At 39.6% G+C, this 13,437-nt stretch overlaps 1 protein-coding gene across 1 annotated transcript in view; it reads left to right on the top strand.

The window, feature by feature from the left end:
• Positions 1-13,437, top strand: part of cacna1eb (calcium channel, voltage-dependent, R type, alpha 1E subunit b) — a gene marked incomplete at its 5' end in the record, with an annotated part of 150,700 nt that overhangs the window by 87,715 nt on the left and 49,548 nt on the right. Inside the window, 4 exons of the mRNA XM_079819516.1 lie at positions 1,574-1,585; positions 2,374-2,470; positions 11,419-11,579; positions 12,985-13,122. Coding sequence (XP_079675642.1) covers positions 1,574-1,585; positions 2,374-2,470; positions 11,419-11,579; positions 12,985-13,122 — 408 coding nt within the window. The remainder of the gene's footprint in view (positions 1-1,573; positions 1,586-2,373; positions 2,471-11,418; positions 11,580-12,984; positions 13,123-13,437) is intronic.

Genomic DNA, 13,437 nt, shown 5'->3' on the forward strand with positions numbered 1-13,437 from the left:
ATTACAAAGTCCTGGCTGCGGAGGAAGAGGGTACGGGTACTTGACTGGCCTGCCTGCAGTCCCGACCTGTCTCCAATAGAGAATGTGTGGCGCATTTTGAAGCGCAAAATGCGACAACGAAGACCCCGTACTGTTGCCCACCTTAAGACTTGTTTGCAGGAAGAATGGGACAAAATTACACCTGAAACACTTCATCACAGTGTATTCAGTCCCTAAACATCTTTTAAGTGTTGTGAAAAGGAATGGCAACATTACAAAGTGGTAAATGCTTTACTGTCCCAACTTTTTTTAAATGTGTTGCAGGTCTGAATGACAGGAAAGGATGCATATTTACAAATGACATGAAGTTGACCAGACAAAACATGAAATATTTTTTTGTTCATATTGTCTGCAATGAAATACAAGTCAAGTAAATTTAGAAATCACTTCTTTTTTTTTTATTTGCGTTTTCCATACTGTCCCAACTTTTTCTGATTTGGGGTTGTATTTTCCCCATGAGAATTTGAAACAAAGTTAAATGTGACCACACATTTAGGCTCCTGTTGACGCTACTAGACCGCGAATAGTAAGTAAAGACTGGCCTGTGGGTGTATGTGTTATTTGATAGAATGGGAAGGTTGGAGTCCAGAGGATCACAAATGCTAACTTTTGTAGTGTATGCAGGCTAAACAGGTATAGTCATCATTTAATACCAAATGCTCTGTGCTAATTGTATGCAAAAAGAGTATAGTATATGTATGACAAGCCAAACAATCTCTTCATTCTTTTTGTGTGCAACTTCATCAGTGGACCTTGGACAGTAGAAGAAGCTGGTGGCAACTGCACTAGTGGAGGTGGTGTGTTGTGAGATTTGGCTGTATGGGATATCAACATCTAAATGCAGTCTATAAATTTCATATGCTTTCTTAATAGCAGGCCAAATCCTGTTCTATTTTTAAAGCATCTTGCGGGCTGATTCAGAGCAGGCTATGGGCCCGTGGGCTGTACTTTGGACACCCCTCATTTAAGTTATATAAGTTATGTGTCCACAGTGGTTGGTTACTTCTCTTGTATGCTTGATGTTTGCTAATATATTCTATAATGGTACACCTACAAACAGAGATGAAAGTCAGTTACTTTCTGATTTATCCTAGCCATTTTGAAGAATATACTGTACGTGAAATATGATCTTAAATATATATTATCTAAAATAACTTCAGTTGACAGTCGAGGGAAGCCCTAAAATCATGCAGTCCACATTAGAGTTAATTCCACAGGTAATATTTGAAAAACTGCCTAGCATTAGACATATGTAGAAAAACATTCCTAAGATGATAAGAGATTGCTCACAATTTATAAAAAATGTTAAGGGTCAATCCTGTTATCCTTGTCATTTTACCTAAAATGGGCATCTTTGTGTTGCTATTTAAGGAAGTAAAAGGATATTCCAGACTTTCATAAATATGCTCTGGTTGAGCTCAGACACTTCAGCTTGATTATTTAATGGCTTTACACACACTTGAGATGTTCATGTGTTCTTTCTCTTTTAATGCTTCTCTGTTATTGTTTTGGATTGTGTCTCTGTGGCTGCCAGGAATTTAATGGGGTAACAGCAAATGCTTCTCATTCGTCTCATTGTCTGTACATTTTTATATCCATTCAGATGCCACCGATCATTTATTCGTGTTTGTGTGTGTGTTAATATGGTAATGTCTGATCCATGTTTGCAATTGCTAATGTACAATTTTTCATTCATTCTCTCAGTATATCAGCCATACATAGATATTCTTAGGTAATGCATTACATATTACGGCTGTCGATTTAACTTGTTAATTTAGTATGATTCATTATTTATGAACAACAACACATGCAATTAATCATGACCTCTTGTCCATGAGTAAATTTCATAATAAGAAATTTAACTACCATCAAAGCAGTTCAAGCTTGAAGAGCCACCTTCATGTTTTTGAAAGAATTGGTCTCGAGACTCGTTTTTCAAACACTGATTTTGTCTTATCAGTGTACCTATGTTTTTGTTTGATATGTTGACCAGTCGGTTTATACTGACACCTAGTGGCATGGATGGGTTAGCAAAAAAAAATTGGGTAGTATTCAGCTGGTCATGTGATTTTAACATGTTGGCCCCCATGTCACCCGCTCCATGCTTTTTTTTGTCTTACTGATATTAATTTTGACTATTTTTTTGTTTTACATTTAAAGAAAAAATACTTATGTAAAACTTTTATTGTTAATTTGGTGGCTTATATATGCAATTAATTGCCATACATTTGATAGAAATGTTTGACAGCCCTAATATTTATTGCATGGGTATTTTTTATTTTCTTAAAAAATAAAACATTTTCACATCAGTATAATATGTTTTGTGAATCACAGAAACAACAAAGGCAGAGACATAAAGACCATTAAGTCCTTGCGGGTTCTCCGAGTTCTCCGTCCTCTCAAGACCATCAAAAGACTTCCAAAACTCAAGGTATCAGCTCTTTCGCACTTTATATACATTCAGTCCCTTTCAATTCTTCCTTTTTTCAGTGTGCCCAACTAGCCTGGTTAAAACCAGACCATTCTCAGTAGTAACTGAGTTATGGTCTGGCAAAGCTTCATAGACAAATCATTTCCAAAGGGGCGTCACCAACGGGCGTCGCTCAAATGCCTCTCGGCGCAATTGGATAGACCTAAAACCAATCAGAGCGATGAGGGAGATGACATGCAGAGCGACGGAGAAACATCTGAGACTCTGGACGTTTCTCAATATGCGTTCTTGTCTGTACTTGTGTTCTCAAATAGGAAATGTCCCCGGTTTCCATTTCAGAAATCTGGTCACCTTACCTAAACCACATATTAATGTTTAATATATTATTTTTAAAATGTAAACAAAAAGAGGCAGGGTGTTTTATACTTCGTTTTATTATAAATATATAAGATAATCAATGTAGGCCTAGCTACGCGTTGCCTGAACCACATTCGTGTGGCTATTATTATTATGTTTAATTTTTATTTTTTTATGAAATGAGGCAGTGGTGTTTTATGACATATTTCGTACGCGAACTTCTGACTTGCGTCCGTGACTTACCAAGTTTGACTCCGGAGAACGAACTCCCGAGGACGGGAGGACACTAGTCCGCCTACTATGCTCTTGACAACATCACTCAGTATATATTTGTATATGTAGTGCACGCAATGCATATCTTCAATGCATGTTTATAACAAAACGAAATATAAAAAACCCAGCCTCTTTTCGTTTACATTAAAAAAAACACACACACATAATATAGGCTATGATTATCACTGTAATAAATTAAATATGACACAAAACACAACCCAGTCTCTTTTTGTTAAATGTCAGTTTATGTGTGATCATCAATAGCAATTATACAAGTATAAGTAAAAGGTATAAGAAGCTATACAATAAATAAAGCAATTCAGTCAAAGTCAGCGCCAGGAGACTACAACGGTTAAGTTTAATATCTTAAAAATATAAAGTTATGAAACTTCACTTTGCCCTCAGATAAAACGATCTGTCTAGGAACAAATTATAGATTAATGAGAGCAAAGATCAGCCGTTAGATCTACACAAGACGAGACGGTTTAACCACTACAGAGACATCAGAGCCAGCGGCAAACGGCAGAAGGACTGGCCGAGGAAAGGCGCCTCTCGGCGGGCTCAATAATCGTTTGAGCACCGCTGAACCACAGGAGCTCACAACTCCGAAAACGGCAGATCAAATTTTTAAAAAAAGGCGCTCTCTTTATAAATAAACCACAGATTTGAGCTTTAAACAACTTCATTCACTCCTGAAAAGGACTTAAAACTATATTTTGTAAAACATGAACACTACCAGAGGACTCTTGCTAAGACCCATTCGTTTTTCCACACGACTTTTGCCGAATCCAGTCGGTAAAACAGCGATAACATCTTTTTTTAGATATTAAGGCTTCGAGTGTTGTTCTTTGCTCGGGTTTTATCGAAAAGGAGAAGTTTAAATCGCTTAAAACAGACGCGATAGCTGATTCGAACGAGTGATGCTCCACAGCAGCTGCAAATCTGCTTCAACGTCGCTGCGCTGTCGTCATCGTGTAAAGCCCGCCCCAACGTTTCTGATTGGTGCCGCGATTTCTGGGGTTTAGAAATGGGTTTGAATGGACTCTTTGCCAGACTACTTGCAGAGCAAATCTAAATTTGCCGGAAGTTGTCTGGGTTTTCCCAGGCTAGTGCCCAACTGGTTCTGTCCCGATACCACTTAATTTCTTCAATTTTTTGTCCTGTTTACTAACAAGCACCAGTTTTTGCCCGTAATAATATCTGATGGTAGATGTCTAGGCTACAGATATCTCTCTTATAAATAGTTCAGTCATGAAACTCTAGAGGGAACAGACTGATCGGTCCTTTACATGTAAGCTGCAAGCAATCACATCATTACTACATGGCACAAGCTGATTGGCCTCTGCTCACCCTGTAGCAAACGAGCTTGCTTGCTCAGCATTTAAATAGTCCGGTTCAATGTTTGCTGTTAGCTAGTCCTGCAGTGTGCTATCAGAGTCCCTATACCTCCCCCAGCTCTACCTGCCTAGATCTATGTTATAGGTATAGGATTATCTCTGCTATAAGATTTATGCATGTCTATTCATGCAGCAGTAACATATCTTACATGCTCACAGTAGCATGTCTGCGTATCTATTGGCAGTAGCAAGTTATACTTGCTCTGCAGCAGTAACAGCAGGAGCAATAATCATCAGCAGCAGCAGCAGCTCAGCAGATCTAGTCCACCCATACCAAATACATTAACATTGTCATATTCAATTACATACTAAAATAGTTATAATAATAATAATTAGTAACATTTATATAGAGCTTTTCTGGGTACTCAAAGAGTTTTACATATAGAAGTGGGGAATCTCCACCAACAATGTGCAGCATCCACCTGGATGATGTGATGGCAGCCATATTGCCCCGCAATGCCCACCAGCTTATTGGTGGATAGGAGACAGAGTGATGAAGCCAATCAGTATATTGGGATGATTAGGAGGCCATGATGGACAGAGGTCAATGGGCAAATTTGGCCAGGATGCCGGGGTTACACCCATACTCTTCTGGGATTTTTAATGACCACATAGAGTCAGGACCTCGGTTTAACGTCTCATTAAAAGGATGGAGTAAAACAATTCTGATGCCCATCTGATGACCTGCTGTAGCTACCAAACTCGTGTACAGTTGAGAGATGTAGCCAAGTTTTGACCTGGCCCAGGGGAAGGATGGTGTTTGAAAGGAGGAGAGAAGGGGAGAAGAGAGAGCTATGCCACTGGCTCACAGATGTTGCAGGGCAGAGTACCTGTAAAGGTGAGCCAGCTGCGATGATCACATCGTATTTTTGCATATATTTTTTTGGTTGACCCAGTGACCACTTGGAAAGACAAGTTGGTCGGCCGAGGAAGAACGGTGACTGCTAGGAAAGACGGCTGACATTTGGGAAAGACCAAAGCTGGGGTGTGGAGGTTTCCCCTGGGGTCGAGCAAGAGCGAGGGAGGATGATCGGCCTACAGGACAGACTATTGTTATGACCACTCATGATGGACAATCGACAGCTAAGCAATTTTTCCTGGGTCTGCAGATATGGGATGATATGTAAAAATGAGAGGGGTCTGAAGATACATCAGTCAAAGATGAAGTGCTTGCAATCTGAACATTATGTACAATGCACAGGGAAACCTGGTGAGACGGAAGAAAAGGCCGGTGCAAGAGGCAAAACACAGCCCCCGGAATCTCCAGGCACATGATGAAGACAGTACACCTACAGGAAGCAGGAACAGCATCGCCGATGTTTCAGAGGACACAAAGCACCAGACAGATATGGAGGGTACACAGGAACTTAGCTGACCTAGACAGGACATATGTGTAGGAGTGGCCCGAAAGAAATCAATGAACTGGCCTGCTGCAGTGGCATGGAAGGAGTGGGAGATTATGATGTGCATGCAGCCTTGGCAGGAGATGTGGGGAAGAAGCCCAAGGCTATGGCTTCCATTATTTGGAGCATAGGCACTGATTGCTTCAGAAAGAAAGAGCCAAAGGTCAAAACAAGCATTCAGCCAAAGGAAAGCAGTGTGAAGGAGATAGCAATCCTTAGAGTGGAGCTGCGGAGGCTGAGGAAGGCATTTCGTGAAGCAACAGAGGATGAGAGACCAGCACTTACGTAAATCCGTGACAACTTGAGGGAGCGCATTAAGACCTTGCAAAGAGCTGAATGTCACCATATCCGCTGATGTAATTTCAGGGGAGTTGGAAGCAACAATGGGGGGATCAAGCACTTCCGAACCATCTCCATCAAAAGGGGGGGGGGGGGTTCCATTGGTAGAGTATCTGTCTTGAGCACACCAGCATAATCACCAAGATCATCGAAGATGTGAAGTAGATCCGTGGTGACCTGGCAGTTCTGTGGTGGGCATTGTCACTGGCTGCACAATCTCAGTAATTTTGTTTTCGGCAGTGTTGAACCTTCTTGTTAAGTCAGCAGAGACGTTGCGTCGAGGCGCAGTGTTGGCAAGTGGCATCCAGCAGGTACCTATAAGAGCATTTATGGATGACCTCACCAACAAGGCAAAATCCGTACCTGAAGGGAGATGGATCTTGGAGGATCTGGTTGAGCTCACCGATTGGGCAAGGATAGAGTTCAAACCTGAAAAGTCCAGAAGCCTGGTATTGAGGAAGGGGCGCATCCAGGACCAGTTCCGCTTCAGAGTCAAAGACTGGGTACTCCCTAGGCTGCTCTGGGCTCTGTTTGTTTATGAAGTACCTGTCTCTACTGTCTAGAGATTGGATAGGAAGATTAACACCTATTTGAGGAGGTGGCTGGGCATCCCAAGAAGCTTCTGCTCCATTGGCTTGTACAGCACAGGCAGCAAGCTGCAGCTGCCAGTAACATCAGTGGTTGAGGAGTATAAAGCGACAAAGGCACGCCAGGTAATGTTGCTGCGAGACAGCAAGGATGAAAGAGTACGCCAGGCAGGGATTGTGGTCAGGACAGGTCATAAATGGTCAGCCAGCAGAGCACTGACGGAGGCTGAGGATCGACTGCATCATGCTGACATCATTGGGACAGTAACTCAGGGCAGGCTTGGACCTGTTTGCTCCACCAGAACAAGCTGGAAAAAGACCCAAACATGTCAAGGCTCTTGCCCAGAAAAAAAACAGGGCAGCTGGACAAGGTGGGAGGGTGTACAAGAAAGGGCCCTGATGTGGCAGGACTTCTGGACAATGGAAGGACACTGGATAAAGTGTGCTCTGTGTACGATGGCCTGCCTACTCCATCAAACCTCCAATTTTTGGGGATGGCAGAGAGCCCCAGCTGCCCGCTGTGTGGAAAGCCAGCCAATCTTGAGCATGTCCTTTCAGCATGCCAGGCAAGCTTGGCAGATGGAAAATTCCGGTGGCGTCATGATAAGATTCTGTCTCGGTTGGCGGATGGTGTGGAACAGGCAAGGAAGAAAGGTAAACAACTTCCCGACAGGCACCACTTTATCCATTTCGTCAGAACAGGAGAGAGCACTGTTGCAGGACAGAGGCGCAGATGGGTTCTGGCCTCAGCAAATGATTGAGAGATGCGGGCAGACTTGAAGTAGCTGCTCAAATTCCCAGAGGAGATAGCACACACTAGCCTCAGACCAGATATTGTCCTCTGGTCCAGAGGCACCAAGCAGGTGGTGCTCATTGAGTTAACAGTACCCTGGGAAGAGAGGATGGAGGAGGCACATGAGTACAAGCTCAAAAAATACCAAGATCTTATCCTCAAGAGCCAGCAAAACAGATGGAAGGCCTGGAATATACCAGTAGAGGTCGGTTGCAGAGGATTTGCTGGACAGTCGCTCTGGAGAACCCTTGGACTGTTGGGGATTGAAGGTATGGCCAGGAATCAACTGGTAGGCAATGCACTGAACAGGCAGAAACAGCATCTAATTGGATTTGTATACAGCGGGAGGTGCGGTGGCAGAGCCAACCTGTTGAAGGACTAGCAAGAGCATAGAGTTGGGTGGTGATCAGCAGGTGTAGATCCAGGACTCTGGATCTGCTGTCGAGCCCTCCCGAGGTGTTGTGGGCTTAAACTGACGAAACACCAAGCAAGGGGGGTGCACATCTGATGACCTGCTGTAGCTACCAAACTCGTGTACATTTGAGAGATGATGCCAAGCCTTGACCTGGCTCAGGGGAAGGACGGTGCTTGAAATGAGGAGAGAAGAGAGAGCTATGCCACTGGCTCACAGATGGTGCAGGGCAGAGTACCTGTAAAGGTGGGCCAGCTGCGATGATCACATCGTATTTTGCATATTCTGGGAGTTGTCATTATTTAAATTACAATCAGTACATGTATTGTACTACTCTGATCTATAAGTACCATAAATTAAATAATATAACTATTGTTTTATTTTAAAAAAGTATGTTGTAGTTATTTTTTAAAGTCTTTTTATTATACTTTCAAATTTTACTAGGATGATAAACTAATGTTTGGTACGTATTTCAAACACTTGGACACTCTAGTCGAGAAATATTCCAAGAATATTCCTTTGAAACAGTCTCACAAAAACACACACCATTTAATGAATTAATTCACTAGAACGCTCTGCTGTCCAAATATGAGTAATCCCTCTGTGAATAATTAAAAGTAGACTAAATATAACATGCAGCACTTGACATTTTTCATTTTAAATCAATATGCAGTCATATACAGAGCCAAGATTATTAGAAATATCATCAGACCATTTAACTAAACCATAATTGAATTAGTGATGGGAGATCTTGTGAGATCTTTGGGGATAGGGATGACAGAGACATATGAAGTTGGACATGTGCACTTAATTCCCTACCTGATCTCATGAGAAATGTAACTATTTTACATGGTGGCAATTTCATATTATGGAATTCATTTTGGATTTAAACATTTTTTTAAAAAAATAATGTAAGCATGGAGGTCCACCCGTAAACCAGTGGTGCGCAGTGATGATTTGAAACGAGGAGGCAAAGTTGATGAAGACATCACATGACACCATATGGTATAACATTGTCACTAATCTATGTTCAGGAGTCTTCACATCTGACGAACATTGATACAACACTAGATCACTAGCTCAGACAGACAGTTTTTATTTATTTGATGCAAATCATTAGTAGATTAACCACATGAAATCTGAATAGCCAAAAACAAAATTAAAAACTGTACTACCTGGAACAGGGCCGTTTTTAGGCATTGGCGGACTAGGCGGTCGCCTAGGGCACCATCAGCTGAAGGGGCGCCAATGAACGCATATCAGGGGTGTGTGTAGCCTAAAGGGTGTCACGGCCACCCTGAAATATGATTGCCGCCCCCAATGGTTCCCCCAATCAGACGATTCCTATATTGGATCAGAGTACTGTACATTACTGTCTGAATGTTGCATGTAAAGTCTGCATTTGGAGCGCTCAACACCATTAGATCAAAGAACTCGGTCAAAGCTTTGGCAAGGTAACGCTTTTTCTAACCACACAATAAAGCTAAATTCAAAGGCCAATTAAAAAAAAACAGGTACAATAAAAATTGCACAAATCTGTATTTTGTTAGGGCCGTATTTGTGGCAGTCAAGAAATCACGCGGTGAAATGGGCAGAGAGTGTAGGGAGCGCGGGGCACAACCTAAAGCAGGGTTAGTTGTAACACGCATATTTTAACCCTTTCCACACATGCCAGAATGACGAAACTTAGTATATTTACTAGTTGCCATACCAACATTATTTAGAGAAAAAATAGCGCCAAAATTAACAAAATCTCTGGAAGATATCACTGAACATTTATTTAACCATAGCAAAAGTACATTTCTTACTTAAGTTTAGTTTTCATCTCTGTTTTTTGTGTTTATTTAAAATAAGACAAATCCGTTATTAGTTTAATCTTATATCTGTTATTTAACAGTTGAGATGGTTCTTTAATGCTGATCTAACCAGCAGAAGACACGAGCCGCAGTTTAAATCTCAGTTGCGCAGATGGGGTGCGTTGTAACACTGCGTTACAATGAGCCCTTATTAGAAATATGCCATTATATTCTATACTTTTATTAATTCTTTTGATAAACCATGAGAAAAGGGTGAATAATGGCTGAGAGTTAATGTTCAGATATTATTAATTATTATTATGTTTTGAACTATGCTGTATAGCTGTATTTAGCGATGTGTAGTCAAACTCAAAAATGCTTATATTTTTAATGATTAAAAATGCAATTTTTTCTTTTTTTTTTTTATTATAATTGTATTTTGTTGACAAAATATTTTAGTTTGTCTTGGATATTTTTTTGATTATATCAGGTAACATTTTAAGCTGTCATTTGGTCATGTTACATTGTGCCCCACCACATGTTACAATGTACCCCACCAATGGGGCATGTTGTCACATTTCACTTCCATTCTTTTGGGGTAAATCAAGAAAAAAGTATACACTGTATTAATGAAACAAAACCACATAATTGTACTAGACATGTGTGCAATTAATGTGGGAAAAAATAAATACTCTGAACCCCAAGTGGATTTACACAAACTGAGAAAGTCAAAAAGCGTTAGGTTGTGCCCCGCTCTCCCCTAATATTGCTCGGTGTGTATTGTAGAGGCAAGATATAGGCTAACCACACTCACTTTAGCATTTCATGATATTATTATATTATTATATTTTACACTTTCTTCTCTTACTTGCGCCTCCAAAAGGTGTGCGTTCCCATATAAAACTTTAACGGCCAATTTAAAAATAGTATAATAAAATGTGCTAATTCACAATATTTATTACATCCTTTATTAAACCGCTTTGTCGAATTTAATGCATCACGGATGGTGTTGAATGCTGAATCGATTAATTCAGTTCTAATAGTGTCGTACAGACGGAACAGGGCATAGCGTTGCGTTATTTAAAGGGGAAGTTCAAGCGTCAATGAGAAACAAAGAGCGCACTGAATCAATATTTATTCTTGTTACTTTCATGTGACTGGTCAAGCTTTTATACATAGTTTCCAAATTGTATATATATTTGTTCATAAGGATTACAGTTCCAAAATGGTTTGTGTGTATGTATTTGTTAATAAGGATTACAATTAATACCAGTAATACCATGTTGCTTTTTAAGATTTGGCTGGGGGGTGCCAATAAGGATTTCGCCTAGGGCGTCAAAATGGCTAGAAACGGCCCTGACCTGGAAACAAAAAACATTTGATTTGATTACTTTCAAATAAAAGTACTGACAATGCTGTGTGCAGTGTTCAGTGTTTTATGATACACTTTATACTAATTTAATTAGTATAAATTCAAAGGTCTTACATTTGTTATACTGTACATGGCAAAAAGTGGCAAATGAAACTCGCCTCATGTTTAGGAAGGGATATGATGATTATTTTTTCTGTTTGAATGTTTTGTGTCATGCAGGCTGTGTTCGATTGTGTGGTCACATCCCTGAAGAACGTCTTCAACATTCTCATCGTCTACAAGCTCTTCATGTTCATCTTTGCTGTCATTGCAGTGCAGCTCTTTAAGGGGAAGTTCTTTTACTGTACTGATGGCTCAATGGGCACCCAGAAAGAATGCCAGTAAGTGCAAACATATGCCATATATTTTAATGATCTGAGAGGGTGGAAGCTAATTTATGTCTTAGTGCAAGGAATCCTTACTAACATTATAGGTAGTCTCTAGAAAAATAAAATGTTAAAAACTTGGCTTACAGTGATAACTATTTACCAACTATCTACCTTCTATTCCCTAAATAGTTGTGTGAGTGATAAATTAAAGTATACAACACTTAATCTGGAGATTCATCTATATGGCTAATTGGAAATTAAATCACACCACCAGAGCAAGAGGAAGAGGATAGAGAGCTACTAGGCCTAGTGTTCATTCTGTTTACATGTGGCGTACAGTGTTCTGATTTTTTTTTTAAATAAATCAAATGTATTTTATTCATGTCCCAGTTACACTTAATGCGGAATATTACCTTACATTACATAAAAAATACAAATTCTATTTTGGATTTTTTTACATTAAAAATGTAATTAATGTTCTATTTAATAAATAGTATACATCTCATTGTGTTTTAAGCATTTTTTACATGTATTCCAAAGTAATAACTAAATGAAGTAACAATTTAAACAATATATTTTATTTGTGAACTGATGTTCAGCTGTTCTTTTTAATAGTCAACTTATTTTTGGATCGTCAGTCATCAAAGCTCAGTAAACACTGGTCACAAACACAAAAATGTATATTTAATTCCCCCAAGCTAATTGCTCAATAAAAAAAAACCCATAGTCATCATGTTTTCAGTCCATTTCAAGTTTGATTTTGACATGATATAAAGCAGTGATATCTATGTGGCTGAGCTGTTTACTTACTTTATAATTAGAAATAAGAGGAGGGATTTATCGCATGAACCAATCATAGCCAATCATATCCAATCATAACTGATCATATCCTATCATAGCGCGATGGAGGCATTGCACGCGTTAGGGGGTCTGTTAAAAGTCAATGGGCTCAGGGGAGGCATCCCGCTGTAACTTCACCCCTCTGGTGTCGCTGATGGACAGTGTTACTTTAGAAAAAACAGCAATTTATACACTTTTTAATGTCACATTTTGTAATATTTGCATTGTTTTATTTTTTAAAATATGGATCATTAATTAAAATCCTTAGAGGGAATGACCCTGTATGTAACCATTCATTTAGTTTTAAAACCATTTTCAAACCAATAATTTGAGAACTGTATAGATATTTTTGCAGTTTAAAAAATTAAGCATGGTAATAGCATGGTTTGAATAAAGTCTTTCTGGATTATGAAGTTTTTATTTACAATATTTCTACAGAGTAAATCAAACTATTGTATTTCAAAAGTACAAAAAGTTCAGGAAAATTCTGGTAAAGCTGTACAATGGTCAGTACATTTTCAGTTAAAAAAATGTATTTGTTTGTTTGCCATTGTTTTAACTGCTTTGTGTTGTGTAGGGGCTACTACATTGACTATGGGAGGGACAGGAAGGAGGTGAAGAAGAGGGAGTGGAAGAGACACGAGTTCCACTATGATAATGTTCTCTGGGCTCTTCTTACACTCTTCACTGTGTCTACGGGAGAGGGCTGGCCACAGTATGTTCATTTATTTATATATTCCATAGTAGTTTGTATATTGTTGATTTTGAACTTACGTTTTAAAGTTTGTTTTTACATAAATCTTCACCCCTGCATCATTTAATTATAATTTTAAATCAGTAGCTTTGTTTGTCTTGCTATTAGGCTGTTTGATGGTTTGGAGACACTCCATAAGCATGTTAATATATCAGGTCACACTCAATGGCTTGGTGAAGTAGGGCTGTAGGAAGCTCTGGGTGTTTTACTGTATGTTACAGAGCATCAAGACTGAGCATTTGGCAACATGGGATGCAGTTTTGGTCAGCTCCCAAG

This window comes from Gobio gobio (genome assembly GCF_949357685.1).
Source record: "Gobio gobio genome assembly, chromosome: 6".
Taxonomy (NCBI): domain Eukaryota; kingdom Metazoa; phylum Chordata; class Actinopteri; order Cypriniformes; family Gobionidae; genus Gobio; species Gobio gobio.